The sequence below is a fragment of the Salvelinus alpinus genome, chromosome 27, assembly GCF_045679555.1.
Source record: "Salvelinus alpinus chromosome 27, SLU_Salpinus.1, whole genome shotgun sequence".
Classification (NCBI taxonomy): domain Eukaryota; kingdom Metazoa; phylum Chordata; class Actinopteri; order Salmoniformes; family Salmonidae; genus Salvelinus; species Salvelinus alpinus.
Window position 1 is genome coordinate 33,360,462 of NC_092112.1, and position 21,123 is coordinate 33,381,584.

The 21,123-nt window shown below is 42.0% G+C and overlaps 1 protein-coding gene across 4 annotated transcripts in view; it reads left to right on the forward strand.

Annotated features, from left to right (window-relative positions):
* Positions 1–20,471, forward strand: part of LOC139556432 (disheveled-associated activator of morphogenesis 1-like) — a 122,363-nt gene extending 101,892 nt beyond the window's left edge. For all 4 annotated transcript variants that reach the window (XM_071370375.1, XM_071370378.1, XM_071370376.1 and 1 more), the window contains 9 exons: positions 5,270–5,354; positions 5,738–5,844; positions 8,755–8,843; positions 8,967–9,135; positions 9,314–9,421; positions 14,122–14,182; positions 14,806–14,937; positions 16,630–16,800; positions 17,663–20,471. In XM_071370375.1, the coding sequence (XP_071226476.1) occupies positions 5,270–5,354; positions 5,738–5,844; positions 8,755–8,843; positions 8,967–9,135; positions 9,314–9,421; positions 14,122–14,182; positions 14,806–14,937; positions 16,630–16,800; positions 17,663–17,872 (1,132 nt within the window). In that variant the 3' untranslated portion in view covers positions 17,873–20,471. The remainder of the gene's footprint in view (positions 1–5,269; positions 5,355–5,737; positions 5,845–8,754; positions 8,844–8,966; positions 9,136–9,313; positions 9,422–14,121; positions 14,183–14,805; positions 14,938–16,629; positions 16,801–17,662) is intronic.
* Positions 20,472–21,123: the final 652 nt, after the last annotated feature.

The following is a 21,123-nucleotide window of genomic DNA, read 5'->3' on the forward strand; positions in this document are numbered from 1 at the left end:
CAAGCCAAAACGGAACGCACTACTTCGAATGCTTCCTTTTTGGGTGTTCAAATCATGTTGTCCCACATCAAGGTGATTTTATTAAGAGTTTGGTGGAGGAGGACCATTCAGTTGTGATGCAAGAGTAATGGTTTAGCTCAGGAGGAGAGATGGTTGTGTTTTTAGTTTTCCTGGTCATGAACTCCGGTCAATAATTACTCTCTATGTGGGAGCTTAGACCACTTCTAACAATTTATTGAAAGGTTGTGGTTTTACAATAGAAGTAGAGTTGATCGTAGGATCACAACTTATTTTTTTCCAAAAGCTAGGAGGTTGAGGTTTCTCAGTCAGAGGATGTGGTGTGATATGAAGAAGTTGCTCCATAGCTAGCTTTTATTTTACAATGTGTTTATTAGGTTTCCCAAGTAAAAACTGTACACACACACACACACACACACACACACACACACACCAAACTAGCTCCCGTTACAGCCTGGCCCATCTCGCAATTCACAATCCCAGTGTCAAAGGGCTGTGACACAGAATCCTAGCTAAAATCCCATCAACCGCCCCTCCAATACTAATTTCATGTAATGGTTTTTAATGGGCTTCAAAAAGCCTTTAACAGAGACCACCCATGCGGACGCTCTCCAAAGGGATTGAATGGAGTACTATGCTCCCTTTGAAGTGGGTGCCCTCAGAAGACGGTACACAGATTTTGAGGAGCAAACATGATCTGTGGAACAGCTGTGGTCAATGCCATTTAAAGACACCAGAGACAAAGATGCTCCCATCAATGGGCAGTCTAGTAAGCATTAGGAAAAGTAGAATTATATTTTAGAAAATACAATGTCATTTTGCTCTTAACAGATAATAACAGTTGTATTTGGAGTTTGGCATTACAGAGTTGACAAACTCAGCAAAAAAAGAAACGTCCTCTCACTGTCAACTGCGTTTATTTTCAGCATACTTAACATGTGTAAATATTTGTATGAACATAACAAGATTCAACAACTGAGACATAAACTGAACAAGTTCCACAGACATGTAACTAACATAAATGGAATAATGTGTCCCTGAACAAAGGGGGGGTCAAAATCAAAAGTAACAGTCAGTATCTGGTGTGGCCACCAGCTGCATTAAGTACTGCAGTTCATCTCCTCCTAATGGACTGCACCAGATTTGCCAGTTCTTGCTGTGAGATGTTACCCCACTCTTCCACCAAGGCACCTGCAAGTTCCCGGACATTTATGGGGGGAATGGCCCTAGCCCTCACCCTCCGATCCAACAGGTCCCAGACGTGCTCAATGGGATTGAGATCTGGGCTCTTCGCTGGCCATGGCATAACGCTGACATTCCTGTCTTGCAGGAAATCACGCACAGAACGACCAGTACAGCTGGTGGCATTGTTATGCTGGAGGGTCATGTCAGGATGAGCCTGCAGGAAGGGTACCACATGAGGGAGGATGTCTTCCCTGTAACGCACAGCGTGGAGATTGCCTGCAATAACAACAAGCTCAGTCCGATGATGCTGTGACACACCGCCCCAGACCATGATGGATCCTCCACCTCCAAATCGATCCCGCTCCAGAGTACAGGCATCGGTGTAACGCTCATTCCTTTGACGATAAACGCGAATCGAACCATCACCCCTGGTTAGACAAAACCGCGACTCGTCAGTGAAGAGCACTTTTTGCCAGTCCTGTCTGGTCCAGCGATGGTGGGTTTATGTCCATAAGCGACGTTGTTGCCGGTGATGTCTGGTGAGGACCTGCCTTACAACAGGCCTACAAGCCCTCAGTCCAGCCTCTCTCAGCCTATTGCGGACAGTCTGAGCACTGATGGAGGGATTGTGCGTTCCTGGTGTAACTCGGGCAGTTGTTGTTGCCATCCTGTATCTGTCCCGCAGGTGTGATGTTCGGATGTACCGAACCTGTGCAGGTGTTGTTACACATGGTCTGCCACTGCGAGGACGATCAGCTGTCCGTCCTGTCTCCTTGTAGTGCTGTCTTAGGCGTCTTACAGTACGACGGACATTGCAATTTATTGCCCTGGCCACATCTGCAGTCCGCATGCATGCCTAAGGCACATTCACACAGATGAGCAGGGACCCTGGGCATCTTTCTTTTGGTGTTTTTCAGAGTCAGTAGAAAGGCCTCTTTAGTGTCCTAAGTCTTCATAACTGTGACCTTAATTGCCTACCGTCTGTAAGCTGTAGCTATCTTAACGACCGTTCCACAGGTGCATGTTCATTCATTGTTTATGGTTCATTGAACAAGCATGGGAAACAGTATTTAAACCCTTTACAATGAAGATCTGTGAAGTTTTTAACTCATTATCTTTGAAAGACAGGGTCTTGAAAAAGGGCCATTTCTTCTTTTGCTGAGTTTACTTTATTGAACTTGCATGTACACTCCTGTTAGAGTCCCGGGGAGAAAATGGCCTGCTTAGCAACGTAAGTGAATTGTTTTAGCAACAACCATATTATAATAATAAGGGGCGGTAGGTAGCCTAGTGGTTAGAGCTTTGGAAAGGTTGCTAGATCGAATCCCCGAGCTGACATGGTAAAAATCTATCGTTCTGCCCAGGAACAAGGCAGTTAACCCAGTGTTCCTAAGCCGTCATTGTAAATAAGAATGTGTTCTTGCCTAGTTAAATAAAGATTAAATAATAAATAAATAAATACTTTTGTGTTTGGTCTAAAATGGCAGGGGCAGGCGCGATTTCAGCAATGGAGTTCATATAAGTGTTCTGTGCATTTAAGTTCTCAGGCGACAATGTGCTGTCTGCCAAGGCAGGTTTTCTTTGACATAGAAATTGCTCTGGTCCTGTTTCCCCACTTTCTGCCTTTTCTCCTCTTCTGGTTATGAATATTTATGGTTCTCGACATCGAACCCATCGGGTGATTGGTTGAGCCTTCTTGAGTGCGTGAAATTACACAAATGCACTACAGAGCCGTCTGTTTAGCTGGATTTTGCTGCCGGCATGAACAGTTAGCACCGACAAAACGACTTGTGAAACCCAGCTTCAGTTTAATTACCAAATTAATTGGGAAATAAATAAAAGCCTGTAGTTTGGCAATCTATTTTTGTTTCACTGTCCGATCATTGTAAAAAATAAATTAAAAAAAAGATCACAAACTTTAAAAAAATCTTTACACAAACTGTCTGGTATGTGTTGCATGATATGACCAAGTTAACCCAAATGTATCAAAGAATAGGACATGCATTCACGATGAGTTAGTGGCTACTGCCTGGCCAGTAAATTAGCTAGCTGAATAGCTATATTTCTGTAATTAGCTATACTCCTAAATGTGGTGGTCAGTGGATGAACTAACAATGAGTTAAAGTAGCCACTAGTTATTGCTGCCTGTGTTGAACCTGTTGGCTAATGTGTAGCCCATGAGCTCTTGAGTCTAGTAGTGATGTGCCGTTCGTAAAAGCGTTATTTTTGAGTGAGTTGTTCATTTTGTAGTTTAACCTGCTGGCCAAAATGACTGCTGCGGGATTAATACACGCGGCTCCGGAGACATGCTCCGACCAACAACTAAAATACATCATCATTAACAGCAAAGAAAATAAAAAATATTGTTCTTTGTGCAAAAATAAATGGCATTAATTGATTATTGGATGTTATGGACACAGCTTTGTAGAACCAAAACATGCACACAGTCTACTCAACAAAATTGAAATTGAGAACAAATCGTTTGAGGTGCCGCAGTTCGTGAACGATAATGTGTTTATTACCCTCACGGCAAGCAATGCATTCCGCCAATCTAGTCCAGTTGCAACCACAACTAGACCTCGTTTCAAATGTATCAATAAATAATCGTATTTGTATGCCTAGCAATCAACAAATGTACATACAGAGTTTTCAGTTCATTGTTCGCCAGTAGGGGGATCTTGCATCTGGGCATTATTGACTCAAATGAACGAAACGAGTTGGAAGATTTGTTCTTACTGAAATCAGTTAAAAAAAGAGCCGAACGTCACATTACTAGTCTAGCTAGCTGGCTACTGCATATCAGTGAGCCCGCATGTTAGCTAGCTACGTTTCAGTCTGTAGCTATCCTTCTAAATGCGGTGGTCACTGGATAAACTAGCTATGAGTCGAACATATTTGGCTGAAAATGCCAGACTTTTTTGTTGCACCAGGGGAGAGGCCTATGTGCTCCTGAGTCTAAAAGCAGTTTAACTAACGTTAGCTAGTGTTGCAAATTAGCATTTCGCTAGCTAGCAGAGCTGTTTTATAAGAAAATGGCTGAGATTACTCAAACACTGTAGCTAACTAGCAAGCCCTCTTCAGCGACAATGTTATTGGGGTGAAGGAATGTTAGAATCATGTTTTTTCCCTAATCAAACAACTTCATAGCAGACATCAGATATTAGTAAATGAATCCACGAATACCAATATAATTTTGACATATCTTAAATTACCAAATGTTCATGAATTTTATGATATAAACTTGAAGCTCGTTCAAAACCAGTACAGGACTTGAACCGGGAAGTAGGCGGGACTTTATAGGTCTGGCTTTCAAAGTGCGGCTAGTTATTACAGTGATTACAGTCCGGCACCTGTTCCCCCACTGGGTCGTTCTCGGAGCTGGCGCATAAAATCAGACTCATAATTTTTACTTTCAACAGGACAATTCCACGAGCAAACCTCTCTCCAGACAGACATACAGTTCCTCCCTATGATATTGTATATAAATACATTGCACATTTGGCTAATTTGTGATAAGCCATGGCTTTAGAATACTTTTGAAAGACATGTCTGAAAACACAAACCGGTTAGGAACTGGAAACTGGCAATAAGGCAAAGAAGTTAAGTTGGCAGTGTTTCTCATTGTGGTCTGGGGAAATGATTTTCCCACAGTTTACTTTACTTTTCCTGTGGTTTGAAGTTCAGTGTTGCAGGCTAAATTTGAATTATACATTTAGTATGCTCTATTTGTTTAGGGTGAGGCTTCATGGCACTTCTTTTTGACATGCTCTTGACATCAAAGTAGAAAGCTGAGGCATATTCCAATTGAATCTTAGAAATGCTTAAAACTAATTGTCAGTGATATTTAAATTCTATCAACATCAGCGTGTTAAATGCACACATATGTAGGTTAAGAATGGGCGGAACATAACTTTCACAATGGCAGAGTTATTTGAATTTACAAATCACATGACGCCTCAAAAACAGTTAAAGTATTAATGGTGGTTCTAGTGTTAGAGTTCCTGTAGTTGATTTGAGTTTTCCTGTGGGCTGAAAGTGGCTGACATCTCCTGTGATTGTCGTCTAGGCTGAAGCTGTCCAATGAGGAGATGAAGAGGGCTATCTTGACCATGGATGAACAGGAGGACCTCCCCAAGGACATGCTGGAGCAGGTGAGTCTATAGCAAAATCACATAGGCTTGAAACAGTAAACTTGCGCACCTAAATGTGCTTCCAGGTGCATGGAGCAAAACGTATACTTGTTAAAAAGAAAAACTCCAGCACACCAGTAATCGGTATGCTCCAATGTCACATGGGCTGACACTTTCTTTTTCTCAGTGAGCAAAATTAAATAGATGAGATTTCAAATAGACAGGATGCGTCTTTGGATTACATCCACATAAATTATCACCTCCATTTCATAAACATAAAAAGAGAGGTTTAAGATTCCATTGCAATATTGTAAGTGATATGGTAGATTTATGTCAGTGCAATGTTTAGCTATGCTACATATGTTGCTAGTGAATGGCCAGTCACTTTCATGGCTCCTCCTCAGATGCTGAAGTTTATTCCAGAGAAGAGTGACGTGGACCTCCTGGAGGAGCACAAGCATGAGCTGGACCGCATGGCCAAGGCTGATCGCTTCCTTTATGAGATGAGCAGGTAGGATGATCTGAGAGAGAGAAGTAGACCAAGGGCCTGATTCGATCAAATGTGTTTTAGCAATATTCATGCAGTGTTTTATTTATTTATTTATTTTTTTACACAATTCTTCCAACTTGCATCGGTGATGATCCAGGTTTTGAACCTGAACCCACTGTGCTACAAGTCCATGTTAAGCTCGTTAAGATTAGACTCAACGTTATCTTGGTGAGCTCACAAGTCTACAGGTCATAGGCAAGCTAACTTACTCATTATGAGAGCTTGGTTCCCATGTTCTCACATTCCCACCGAAATGGATGATTCCTACCATTACTTAAAAACAAAACAAGTCCCATGTTGGGAAGGGGGGGGGGTTATTCTCACCGTCTCAGAGTGGAGCCAACGACACCATAGTATTTTGACCTGTTCCTGCCAGTGTATCTCTCTGTTTAGTCTATGCACTGTAACTCACTGTTGACCAAAGAGTCTGCTAAATGAATTTAGGCACAAGGAACTTCCCTGCTTAGACCACCCACCCTAAAGCCTGACTTGAGTTCGCTGCCTGGCTGTCGTTCTTAAGAATATTTGGCAATTACTGCAACAGTGACAGAGCAGTACTAGAGCCCTGTTAGCTAGAGATGGGGGGGGGGGGGATCGATACAGTTACATATCCCAATATTATTTTAGATGATATTAGGATGATATTTGACTCCAAGTATCAATATTTTTTTGCTACTGTAGGCAGCGTTAGCAAGCGCTAGTCGGTTGTATAGTACCTGCGCCAAAACTCCAGTATTTTTCATCCTATTGCTTGTTATCCCTCTTCTTTTTAAAGTGAGCCAACATGCTTTCAGGACTATTACACTACATGACCAAAAGTATGTGGACACCTGCTCGTTGAACATCTCATTCCAAAATCATGGACATTAATATGGAGTTGGTCCCCCCTTTGCTACTATAAGAGCTTCCAGTCTTTTGGGAAGGCTTTCCACTAGATGTTGGAACAATTCTGCGGCTACTTGCTTCCATTCAGCCACGAGCATTAGTGAGGTCGGGCACTGATGTTGGGCGATTTAGGCCTGGCTCGCAGTCGGCGTTCTAATTAAGGTTGAGGTCATTGCTCTGTGCAGGCCAGTCAAGTTCTTCCACACGGATCTCGACAAACCATATCTGTATGTACCGCGCTTTGCATGTGGGCATTGTTATGCTGAAACAGGAAAGGGCCTGCCACAAGCTGTTGCCACAAAGTTAGAAGCACAGAATCATCTAGAATGTCATTGTATGCGTTAATATTTCCCTTCACTGGAACTAAGGGGCCTAGCCCGAACCATGAAAAACAGCCCCAGACCATTATTCCTCCTCCACCAAACTTTACAGTTGGCACTATGCATTCAGGCAGGTAGCGTTCTCCTGGCATCCATCAATCCCAGATTAGTCTGTAGGACTGCCAGATGGTGAAGTGTGATTCTTCATTCCAGAGAACGCGTTTCCACTGCTCCAGAGTCCAATGGCAGCGAGCTTTACACCACACCAGCTGATGCTTGGCATTGCGCATGGTGTTCTTAGGCTTGTGTGCAGCTGCTTAGCCATGGAAACCCATTTCATGAATCTCCCGATTTAACCGTTCTTGTGCTGATATTGCTTCCAGAGGCAGTTTGGAACTGTAGTGAGTGTTGCAGCCGAGGACAGATGATTTTTACACGCTTCCGCATTCTGTCGTCCCGTTCTGTGAGCTTGTGTGGCCTACCAATTTGTGGCTGAGCTGTTGTTGTTCCTAGATGTTTCCACTTCACAATAACAGCACTTACAGTTGACCGGGGCAGGTTTAGCAGGGCAGGAATTTGACAAACGACTTGTTGGAAAGGTGGCATCCTATGACGGTGCCACGTTGAAAGTCACTGAGCTCTTCAGTAAGGCCATTCTACTGTCAATGTTTGTCTATGGAGATTGCATGGCATGTGCTCAATTTTATACACCATCAGCAACGGGTGTGGCTGAAATAGCCGAATCCACTAATTTGAAGGGGTGTCCATATACTTTTGTATATACTGTATAGTGTATTTCCCTGACTGTTCAAAACTTGATTTCTCATGCTCTCTCTTCTCTCTGCAGCATACATATAGTGAGCATTATGTTTGGAACACCAAATCGCAATTAAACCGCAGTATTTAATTGAAATACAAAGAATTGTGTGAATCTTAATTGCAATACATATCGTATCGGCACCTAAGTATCGTGATAATATTGTGAAGTCCCCGGCAATTCCCAGGCTTACTGTGAACTGTGTTGGATATAACCACAAGAACGACACTCTTTCTTCATCAATATGTTATCAACCCAAACAGGAAACTCGTCATAGATGCACAACAGCCTCATGTCCCAGTCGGGGGAATCATAAAACAAACAAGGAGCACATGCCCATTGAAACTACACTCCCTCTTTATTAGACACCATAAAAATGAATTGTGTAATAGCGTTTTTCCCCATCCTGTGGTTGGAGACGTGGGGTGCTTCTTTCCAGGAACTGGCTTTGTCCTTCAAACAGAGTCCAACTAATGTTTTGGTTTCTGAGAGCCCTGTAGCCAAGGCGACCCCCCGGCACTGAAGTGTGGATAGCGACGCCCTAGTGATGAGTTCAGCCAAATGGGTCGCTCCATGTTTGCTCTGCCTTCCTTCAACAATCCGTCTTAGTGTTTCACATCAAGCCAGCCAACGCCGAGATGGTTGTCCGACCATATCAATAGGGATGAGGGCTTCTTCATTCTTTTTTCTGACTTAGCTAACAAGATCTTGTCATGTTTCCAATGTGACCTGGGCAATTTTGTATCCTATATCTGACTTTTTCCCAACCTTTCAGGACATATCAATTTATTTTGCTTACTTTTTTTTGCACTTTTTAATAATCCATCTCTCTTTCTCTTTTGCTCAAAGGATAAACCACTACCAACAGAAGCTACAGTCGCTGTACTTCAAAAAGAAGTTTGCAGAGACGATTGCAGGGATCAAACCCAAAGTAGAAGGTGTGTGTGATTGTGTGGGGCTTCTTGGCAAACCCTTACATAATAAAACTCAAAAACTCACAATGAGGTCCACTGTGAAGTACCCTACAGTTCAGGTGTCTTTTTTGTTTCTTCGCTCCTCAGCTCTGATCAAGGCCTCCAAAGAGGTGCTGCACAGCCGCAATCTGAAGCAGCTGCTGGAGGTGGTGCTGGCCTTTGGGAACTACATGAACAAAGGCCAGAGGGGCAATGCCTATGGCTTCAAAGTGTCCTCGCTCAACAAGATCGCAGACACAAAGTCGAGCATAGACAAGTAAGCAGAAGAACTGTAATTAAAATTACGAGTGTGATGAGTTCGCTGTAGTGATACGCTCTATGAAGCAACCTGTTTGCATGTGTTGTATGGAGTGGTGTCATTATATGGGTGTGTGCATATGTGACCCATGCTGTGGTACTAGTGCTGCAAGTATCTATTGTCTATGCCTATGCAGGAACATCACCCTCCTCCACTACCTGATCACCATCCTGGAGAAGAAGTACCCCAAAGTCCTAATGTTCCAGGAGGACCTGCAGAGTGTGCCGGAAGCCGCTAAAGTCAAGTAGGTCGAACCACAAAGACACCCTCCACATGTACAGCTCTCCAGTGTTTAGATCTATGGGCTCTTGTTGTATACTCTCATTAAATGTCTTTAGGAAATGGTTTTCAGTGGTCTATCAGTCCCATTAAGTTAATATTCACCCTGTAGGTCATACAAGCCATTGTAGACACTGCTACAGCACAAACTTCTCAATGCTGCCAACTGAGATTAAGGGGAACAGTTGTTCAGAATGTTTACTTAGCATTTTCCTTAAAGGTGGAGATGATTAGTGAAGATAAGCTAATATAATACTGTATATACACTGAGTGTACAAAACATTATGAACATCTGCTCTTTCCATGACATAGACTGACCAGGTGAATCCAGATGAAAGCTAGGATCCCAAATTGACGTCACTTGTTAAATCCACAATTAGTGTAGATGAAGAGCAGGAGACAGGTTAAAGAGGGATTTTTAAGCCTTGAGACAATTGAGACATGGATTGTGTATGTGTGTCATTCAGTGGTAAGACAAAAGATTGAAATGCCTTTTGAACAGAGTATGGTAGTACGTGCCAGGCACACCGGTTTGAGTGTCAAGAACTGCAATGCTGCTGGGCAATTTACGCTCAACAATTTCTTGTGTGTATCAAGAATAGCCCACCACCCAAAGGGCATCCAGCCAACTTGACACCACTGTGGGAAGCATTGGAGTCAACATGGGCCAGCATTCCTGTGAAACGCTTTCGACACCTTGTAGAGTCCATGCGTCGACGAGTTGAGGCTGTTCTGAGGGCAAAAGGGAGGGGTGCAACTCAATATTAGGAAGGTTTTCTTAATGTTTTGTACTCTGTGTAAATACCATTTTAGCAGAAGCTTTAATCCAAAACGACTTAAAGTCATGCCTGCATACATTTTATGTATGGGTGGTCCTGGGAATCGAACCCACCTCCCTGGCATTACAAGCGCTACTGTTCTGCCAACTGAGCTACAAAGCTACTCTGACCATAAAAATGGTGTTGTGATCTTCCAGCGCCTTTGTGTCTGCATAAGTAGCATCAGATCCATTAATTTATTTCTAAATACATGGCTCTGAGTAGCATCACTCAAGTGGGTGCTACAAAGTGTTAGTGGAAAGAAGTGGCTAGGCAGCTAACCATCTAGGCTAGCCAGCTAACCATCTACAAAGGCAGAGCCAGGAGGACGTGGGGGGACGGTGAGGTGCGTTGCACCGACTGTCTCTGACTGACTTCAGACATCAACGCTTCCTCTGCTCTCAATACCAACTGAACTGCCTCAACTCCCATTACCATCCTTCAGCTCCTGTCCTGACTGACTTAATGATTTTAAAATTGTTTTTGTCTAAGTTACTTGTTTGTTTTTGTGTACTGTAATTCAGCTTTTGGCTGTCAAGTACGGCCTACGGTAGTAATAATAATAATAAACTACTACAAATAACAAGGTTAGCGAATGACAACAATACCAAAATGTACGTCAACACCAATATTAATGACAACAAAACATTAACACTAATGACAGCAAAACAGAAACACAATTTGACTTGCTTTCAAAGTCCTGACATAGCATGTGTACTAATGCTAAGGGAGACTCTGTGCTATAATGGCCACCATCTCCAAAACGCCTCACCACAGTTCGATTTGATCATGTACAGTGCCTTCAGAAAGTATTCACACCCCTTGACCTTTTCCACATGTTGTTGTGCTACAGCCTGAATTTAAAATTGCCTACACACAATACCCCATAATGTCAGTGGAATTAGGTTTTTCGATTTTTGTACAAATTAATAAAAAATGAAAAGCTGAACTGTATTCAACCTCTTTGTTATGGCTAGACTAAATACGTTCATGAGTAAAAATGTGCATAACAAGTCACATAATAACTTAGATGGACTCCCTCTGTGTGCAATTATAGTGTTTAACTAAAAATAATTAATGACTACTTCATCTCTGTACCCCACATATACAATTATCTGTAAGGTCCCTCAGTCGAGCAGTGAATTTCAAATACAGATTCAACCACAAAGACCAGGGAGGTTTTCCAATGCTTCACAAAGAAGGGCACCTATTGGTAGATTTAAAAAAAGAAGAAAATAAGCAGATGTTTAATATCCCTTTGATCATGGTGAAGTTAGTGGTTACACTTTGGATGGTGTATCAATACACCCAGTCATTACAAAGATACAGGTGACCTTCCTAACTCAGTTGCCGGAGAGGAAGGAAACCGCTAAGGGATTTCACCATGAGGCCAATAGAGACTTTAAAACAATTAGAGTTTAATGGCTGTGATAGGAAAAAAATGAGGATGGATCAACAACAAATCTTCCAAAACATGCATCCTGTTTGCAATAAGGCGCTAAAGTAAAACTTTAAATGTGGCAAAGAAATTAACTTTGAGTCCTGAATACAAAGAGTTTTGTTTGGGGCAAATCCAACACATCACTGAGTACCACTCTTCATATTTCAAACATAGTGGTGCATCATGTTATGGTTATGCTTGTCATCGGCAAGGACTAGATCTGTTTTTTGTTGTTGTTGATAAACATTAACGGAATAGTGCTAAGCACAGGCAAAATCCAAGAGGAGAACCTGGTTCAGTCTGCTTTCCAACAGACACTGGGAGACAAATTAACCTTTCAGCGGGACAATAACCTAGAACACAAGGCCAAATATACACTGGAGTTGCTTACCAATGTGACATTGAATGTTCCTGAGTGGCCTAGTTAGATTTTCAAGCCAATTTAAGTAAAAACTACCTGAAAATTAATGTCTAGCAATAATCAACAACCAACTTGACAGAGCTTGAAGGATTATTATTTTTTTAATAATGTGCAGATATTGTACAATTAAGTTGTGCAAAGCACTTAGACGCTTACCCAGAAAGATTCACAGCTGTAATCACTGCCAAAGGGGATTCTAACATATTGACTCAGGGTGTTGAATATATTAGTGTTTTATTTTTCATATATAAATTCCAACATTTGTTAAAAAAATATATATATATATATATATATATATATATTTATTTTACTTTGACATTAGAGTATTTTGTGTAGATAGTTGAGAAAAAATGAACAATTGTATCAATTTTAATCCCACCTTGTAACACAACAAATGAGGAAAAAGTCAAGGGGTTAGAATACTTTCTGAAGGCACTGTAGCTGTTGTGTGTATAAGCTATACCCCCAGCACAGCTTTCATTGTAGTAAGTTAATGAGGCGAGGGGCGATTGTAGTGGATAAGTTTGAATGTATCATCAGCGTGTGTCAGTGAATGGGCTTTTTTTACTACTGAGCCTATGAGTCAGCCTTGCGTCATCTAAACATGTGCTATGTCTTTTAGCCCAGAGGAACGGATTTGTGTTTGTGTGATTGGATCAGTTGCACTCCACAATGCTTCAATTGTAGATATATGAATTAATGGCTCTTTTGAACAAACACACACACACACACACTCACTGATGTCATTCCACGTGACTGTGTGTAGTAGAAACATACAAAAAGTGTTTTTTTCCTCATTCACTCATAGAACTCGTGAGCAGTGTTCTGCAAGACCACACCACACACACAAGTCGTCCAGGTCCCGAGGCAGCAAAGTATCCCCAAACCATCACACTACCACCACTATGCTTGACCATTGGTATGAGGTTCTTACTGTGGAATGCAGTGTTTGGTTTTTGCCAGGCATAATGGGACCCATGTCGTCCAAAAAGTTATACTTTTCAATTATCTGGCCATAGAACTTGAGTCTTGATGATCATCCAGGTGCTTCCAGGTGCTTTTTGGCAAACTTGAGTCAACGTTTTGGACAGGATGGGTCCTATTATGTCTGGCCAAAACCAAACGCAGCATTCCACAGAAAGAACCTCATACCAATGTTCAGGCATGGCAGTGGTAGTGTGATGGTTTGAGAATGATTTGCTGCCCCAGAACCTGGATGACTTACCTTAATAGAAGGAACCATGAAATCTGCTCTGTATCAGAGAATTCTACAGGAGAATGTCAGGCCATCTGTCTGTGAGCTGAAGCTGAAGCGCAGCAAGACAAATGATCCGAAACACACAAATGGCTAAAAAGCAACACATTTGAAGTTTTGGAATGGCCTAGTCAACGTCCAGACGTAATCCCAATTGAGATTTTGTGGCAGGATTTGAAACGAGCAGTTCCTGTTTGAAAACCTACAAATGTCACTGAGTTAAAGCAGTTCTGCATGCAAGAGTGTGCCAAAATTCCTCCACAGTGATGTGAGAAACTGATCAACAACTACAGGAAGCATTTGGTAGCAGTCATTGCAGCTAAAGGTGGTACAACCAGTTATTGAGTGTAAGGGGGCAATTACTTTTTCCACACGGGAATTGGGTGTTGCATAACTTTGTTAAATAAATAATGTATACATTTTTGTTATTTGTAAACTCCGGTGCCCTTTATCTAATTGTAGGTTTTGGTGGAAGATCTGATAAAATTCAGTATCAAAAATATGACTAAATAGAGAAAATTAGAAAGGGGTCAAATGCTTTTTCACTACACTGTATTTCTAGATTGAAACAGTTCTAACTAGGCTAACACCATGGATGTGAAAAACTCTGTGTTGGTAGTGTGATTTTGTGAGAACAAGTTTGAAAGTTAAGAAATGGAACTTTGCAATTGAAGAGCTCTCTTGAGGATTTAACCTCTCTTTCTTTCTTTCTCTCTCTCTCTCACTGTAGCATGACTGAGCTGGAAAAGGAAATCAATAACTTGCGCAGTGGCTTGAAAAACGTTGAGAGTGTGAGTACAGTAATTGGTCCGGTCTTCATCCTAATTCCCTTGCTGTCATCGCTTTTTCTACCAATCCACACATTTTCCTCATTCATGACCCTTTTCCTTTTTTCTCTTATTTTCTTTCTCTTGGTCTCTATGATTGTTTTCTCAATTCATAGTACGTCACTCTCAATGGTGTGTGGATCAGGTTGGGGTCAATTCTATTTACATTCCAGTCAATTCAGAAAGTACACCAAATTCCAATTCCACATTTTCCTCAGTGAAAAACATTGATGAGATTGAATTGGAATTTCAGTGTACTTTCTGAATTGACTGGAATTGAAATTGAAGTAATAATAGCTGTAGTCAGTAGCAACCCTGGTGTGGACTATCCTGCCACCAAGGGAACCACTGAATATTCTCCCAGGTATCATAGTCCACATCATTGTCAGACCTAAAGCAAGAGATTGTTTTGCTTGAGAGCAAATTGAACAGAGCAATTGGAAAAGTAGACTGGAATTCTAGGGATATCACTTCTAATTATTAAAAGGTAAAGTAAGCAAACAATGGGTGAACAAATTTCTTCCCCTCAGCTCTGTCACTCATTTTTTCTCTCTGTCTCTCTCTGTCCTTTTCTTTCGCTCTGTCAGGAGTTGGAGTTCCAGAAGAAGCGGCCCCAGGAGGTGGGGGATAAGTTTGTGTTAGTGGTGAGCCAGTTCATCACTGTGGCCAGCTTCAGCTTCTCGGATGTGGAGGATTCTCTCACCGAGGCCAAAGAGCTGGTGAGTGTGTGTGTGTTTTTATAGGGCCATGTGGGAGTCTAAAAAGCTGTGCTTCCCTGTCCATGCCTATCTGAGTATCTGCCTGTGGCAGTCTTTAGTCTCTGATTGTGTTAGGGGAGTTTGTATGCGTGCCGTGTGTGCAGCAGATTAGGGCTGCCTCAGTTTCCTCACAAGGTACAGTAGCTTTTTAAACAGGGCTCCGTGACCCCCTGGCCACCCCCTGCGAGGTGTGAGAGTAACATCAGCACACAGCATGCTGGGAGCTTCCTGTGCTGCCGCCCCTGGCTTTATTATTGGTCCCTAGGGGGCGTCAGGAGACTGGGAGAGGAAACACGCCTGACAATGCTGGCTCTGGCTCCAATTAAACTGTTGCATTTTTATATAACATGCAGAATTGTGCACTTTTTGCTATAGAGGGTTAATGTTTGCTCTCAGATGTTAAATATGTTTAGGTGGTGCTGTGCAGATCCTCAGGCCACAGAATATCTCTAGTTGTAGTGAGCCATATACACCGGACCCAAACAGACACAAAATTCCCCTCTCCCCCAACCCCATCACACCACCCACCGGCACCTGTGGCGTTGCATGCCTCATATGGCAGTGATGAACTCGCATCAAAGGCATAGTAGGAAGAGCAAAGTTAACGGTGCCCCCCACTTCACCCCATACACTACGACAAACACACACGCACCCAGTTCTCATTTCTGCCCTAGGCCCAGGTTCACCAGCTGTAATCAGTAGCACATGAAATGTAAGTTAATGAGGGCTTCAAAGCCTTGCTGCTGCTCCGCTACCAAGGGAGCAGGACATCACTGTTTTACAGCAGAGCAGGACCCTAACCGCCACTGTCGTTGTTGTGTTTGTTGTTTTCAAACCCTAGCATTAGAAGGCTTCCTTCCTTCTTTTAATGACGTGTTAATAATATGACACCAAACACATAGAATCAAGGGTAGTGGGTCAAAGTAAAGGAGCTGACATTACTACAGACTCATTTACTGTCGTTATACGTCTGGAGAATCTGCAATGTTCTCAATTTTCTAACCCGCAAAAATGTACTCACGGTTACATGGTTAGGACTTGTTTTGTCCTTTTGGTTTTTGCAAGCTATCCTCAATGCAGTTGTTTGTGATGGGTGATGGTTCTGTGTGGCTACAGTTGTTGTTGTTGTTCTGAATAAATGACATTATGTCTGTCTAGTAGTTGTTCTGTGTGTGTCTGTGCTTGCGTTGGTTGGTTGCAAAGCCTTAGCACTGGCCTGTATTTTGGTCCTGCTGCTGCACCATAAAGCTGATAAACGGTTTTTCGTAATGGCACTGTTGTTGATTCTGGAGTAACATCCTCTGGGAACGCAGGTCACACTATGATTTAAACACGTCTTGGGAAATGCTCTGATATAGATACAGTATATACTACTATGGTCAATATGCTCTCATTTCATCTCCGGTCAATATAATCACCTTTCTTCTACAATGCTCTCAGTGGTAATGTAAACCAATGTTTGGCCAAGAACAAATGCCTGTGTGGATCAGAAATAACTATATACACACTACCAGAAATAGCCGTACTTAAAAATCACAACATATAGCCAGAAATGGATGTATGCACACATTTTTCTCGGGTCAGAGGTGGTTGCAGTAAAAAAATGTTCTAGGGTCAGTGAATGTTTTAGTTAATCTCTTTTCAATCCCAAAGTTCCTGAGGGCGGTGAAGCATTTTGGTGAAGATGCCGGGAAGATGCAGCCGGATGAGTTCTTTGGCATCTTCGACCAGTTTCTGGGGTCGTTTGCTGAGGCGCGTCAGGAAAATGAGAATATGCGCCGGCGCAAGGATGAGGAGGAGCGCAGGGCAAAAATGGAAACTCAGGTGTGTACATACCTGCTAGTCCTGAATTTCATTAAGATTTCCCCTGACAATTCTCCCTTATTTCAATATCTGTGTGCTGTTTTGATGTCGCATTTAGTGCTGAAGATCGCAACCTCATTTCATTATGGATTTAAGTTACAGCTGTAAGGGTGAACATCACATTATCACAACCAATAATGACATTTTGATTACATCAGATATGTCACCAGGGCAATTTTCAGATTTTACATTTTCGTACCTCAAAAGAGGTCTTGAGTCTAACCAATTTCATATTCCATGCCTTTTGCTGATTAGATTGCATAACATGCATTAGGAGAGATCTGTAGGGATACATTTCAGATTAATGGGAAAGATTGGTCCCATCCAAAATCAGCTTTCCCTCTGAGTCCTTCAACCTGTTCATCTGGCAAAAATCCTGATGTCCTTTCATTCAAGTACAGAAATCAGATAAAATGCTCAATTAGATTAAGAAATGTGCGTCATGCACAGAATACTTGGACATCAGTCTTTTTCATCAGGATATTGGGCTGGATATGGTGCCACTGCTGGTACAAGCCTTGCTCTTGGCTCCATTTGCTTGTGAACCACTCGACAATGGCTAAACCAGCTACAATCTAACACTTCCCATGGCTCAAGATCGTATTGGAATGTTTAATGCCAGTTTGACTGAGACGTGGAACGTAGTCAATATGCAGAACACAAGGTTGACAGGAGGAAATTAGGTGCTTTTTGAAAAATATCACATCAGCTGTTGTCGTTACACCTTTATAGCAATAGCCCTTTTTCTTCCCCCATGTCTTTCCTGTCATGATCTCTCCATATTTCCATCTACCCTACGTTTCTGTCTCTCTCTCTCTCTCAGCTGAAGGAGCAGAGAGAGAAGGAGCGGAAGGCACGGAAAGCGAAGGCCAGCGGCGAGGACGACGGCGGAGAGTTTGACGACCTGGTGTCGGCACTGCGCTCCGGCGAGGTCTTCGACAAGGACCTGTCCAAGATGAAACGCAACCGCAAGCGCATCAACAGCCAGCCAGATACTGGCAGGGAGCGGCCAGTCACCAAGCTCAACTTCTGAGAGGTCCGGCCCCCTGCCCAGCCCTCCATCCTTTGATCCACCCACTGTCCATTTCACAAGCCTATCAACTCAAGACAACCCAGCCATCCACAGGCTGCTTCCCCTCTCCTTTTGGCCTATACTGTCATCCGGTGGCAAACGTTGGGAGTGCACATTCTTGACCCAACAGACTCAGAGAAACGTAAAACCATGGTTCCACTCATCACAGTATAAAGTTCTGAAACATTTTGAGACATGTCAGGCTGTTAACCTTTTGAGGTCTGTAGGAGGCACCACTTCCATTGAAAACTTTGCTACTATGTGACAATAGGAGCAATTGATGAATGTGACCCAGGATAGTGAATGTTGCAAGGTGGTCTACTGTTCTTCCCCCAAGATGGAACAGAAGGATAAAATGGATATAGACGTTTGTCTGGAAATGAATAACCAAATAAACAGAGTTTGAGGTGGAAGAAGTTTACTAAAACCAGGAAGAGGCCTCTGACAACGCGTGTTATTTGTATTTCAGAATGTATCAAAATGGGAGGATGGACTGACAACACTATCGTGTGGAGGTCACCTGGGGCGTCATTTATAACCGTTGCGTAAATTTCACACAATTCCTGCGTGCACCATTTCTGAGAAGTCTGCACACGTACAAAAATATTGAGATTTATAAATCAGACCTGTCGTGACATGGGGACAATAACGGCCGTTATTTACTGTATAATTTGGAACTATTGGCATTAGGCTACGGCATGCAAAATACGAATTGTTGTTCGATATTTACTTTATCAATAGATTATTGGGTTTCTATTTCCTGCCTTGGTATAGACTCAGATTAAATAGGCAATGATGTCGCGCTCCTATCGCACAAGAAAAACGTCAGCCTGCCCATACTGTCTATTATTTTGCATAAACTACCGGTCTATTTACTATGTTGGCAGAATGTTTTAATCTTTAGCAATAATTTATGCTGTATCTGGAAAAGCACTGTCAGTGTCTGTAAGAGAAAACAATGGCAAATTGTCGTGGAGCCGTCAGCAGAACGTTTTAATTCAAAAATGTTTTGCATCGACTTTTCCTCACAACCTAAATATACTAAAATTAATATGCCATTTAGCAGACGCTTTTATCCAATCCTACTTTAATGCGTGCATACATTTCATGTATGAATGGTTCTGGGGATCGAACCCACTGATATGGCGTAGCAAACGCCATGCTCTACCAACTGAGGAGCACAAATATGATGGATTGCCAGTTCGAATTGTAAAACATTGTAGAGCAGGCTGCCAAAAAATTAGGCAATTACAGTAGGCCTATTTCATTGTAAAAGATCTGTATGTCGGTATTATAAACCGCGCTCCCTAAAATATTGCAAAACATATAGCCTATCTGTTTACTAGGCTTCTAGGTCCAATGAAATGGCAGATGCGCATGGTAATTTGTTCTATGTCCTTCGGGAATATGAACCCATCACGGCCGGAAAAGGTGAGGAATATATTCTACAATGGTTATGAAAATAAATAGGAAAAAGATTCCGATGTCTAATTATTTTGGATTCTAAAATTAAAAGGGATTTTCGCTCTTCTCACTAATGGCAAATGGCTGCATTCTTGTTAATATGTTTTCCAGTTCTTTATGAATATGCTTGTCATATCGCCATTTGCAGAAAATACTTGGTTGCAATACAATATTTCAACCACTAGCAGATGTACGTACGCATGGTCTAAAGTTAGCGACGAGGAGAGCACATTCTCAGTTCAAGTTACATTTTTATGCGTGAACTGGCACGCACCCATTTTGGGGTATATTTTGTACATACGCACGGTTTATAAATGAGGCCCCACGACTGCTGTGGAAAGTCACTATTTGCTCAGACCTCATCTGATATATACACCTTTATAGCCCATGTAACCTGTGGAAACATATTCTATGTCTGGATGGAATTGATTCCAATGACATTATAGCTTCACTAAACAACCCCCATATTCATGCTGGAGCATGCTCATTCATGCTTGAACAGACACTATTCATGCTGTGTTTAATGGCAGAATCATTGGGCAGACTGAAATGTACAGGAAACACAACAATTTTTCAAGGCTGGGTGTTGGAACGGCATTTGGACTTGGAAGAGAAATCCAAAACCAGTGGAAGATGTATGTTGATCAACTATAGTTGACATTAAGAGGACATTTTACAGAGTGGACAAACTGTTTCACTTTTTTTTCCTGCTGGAATGGGGAATTTTGTATGTGGTGATTTTCTAGATCATTAACGCCCAACCTAACCAAGGATCTGAGTGAATAATTACAGGACAGGAAAATACTTTGTTGTTATCCAACAGCCTTGTCTGCCATTTCACAAAACTGTGGGCGCTTATATCAGACTCTAATACAATGTTGTTCCCCCCCATATTTCATGTTGTAATTAATTTAAAACCATATTCAGTCAATGCAATACTACTCAACCATGATTTCCTTTCACAGGAGTGCCCTCCACAGTTCAACTGTGTGGCAAATTCTCTTTCACAATTTGAGATACCTCCATTGGGCTTCTATAATTTAAATATGGCCTTCCATTTTATGATGGAGCTGAAGTTAATAAATGGGGAAAAAGATGCAGGTTGTGGTATTTTTATTTGAAATCAAGGTGAAAATAACATTCCCAATCACAGCTAAATGTGTCTATGAATGGATACATATTTTTTTTTAAATGACAAACATCAGCCTCCTTCATAGTCACTTGACTACTTTAGCAGAAAATGTTTCTATAGCACCATCTTGAGGCCAATATGTGATCTTACCCAATATGTTCCACCTTGGCGTTGTAGCGCGACACGAACATTGATTTGCACATCACCTTAAAGGGAGGCTGAACTGACTGATTTCACCAGTTTTCCTCCTCATAGGAAATGTGATTCTGTCATGGGGGTGTGGTTTATAATATGTTCCATTTATCAGACGCTTTAAAGTGTACATACCGTAGGTTGGTGCACCTTAATTGGGGAGGACGGGCTCGTGGAAATGGCTGGAGTGGAATGGTATCAAACACATGGTCTTCCCGATGTTGTAGGCACAATGCATTGGTAATGAAGGGGAATGTGTTTTTTCATCCAATACAACTGTTGGATTTTCAAATACAAACAGCGGGAGGTCTCACCCCCTAGGGTAGGGGGAAAAAATGTTTGAGAGAATCAAAGTTCAAAATGTTTTGTGTATATTGCACCAACAAACTGACTCCTGTCCAGACCAGTGTGTCACAGCTCTCCC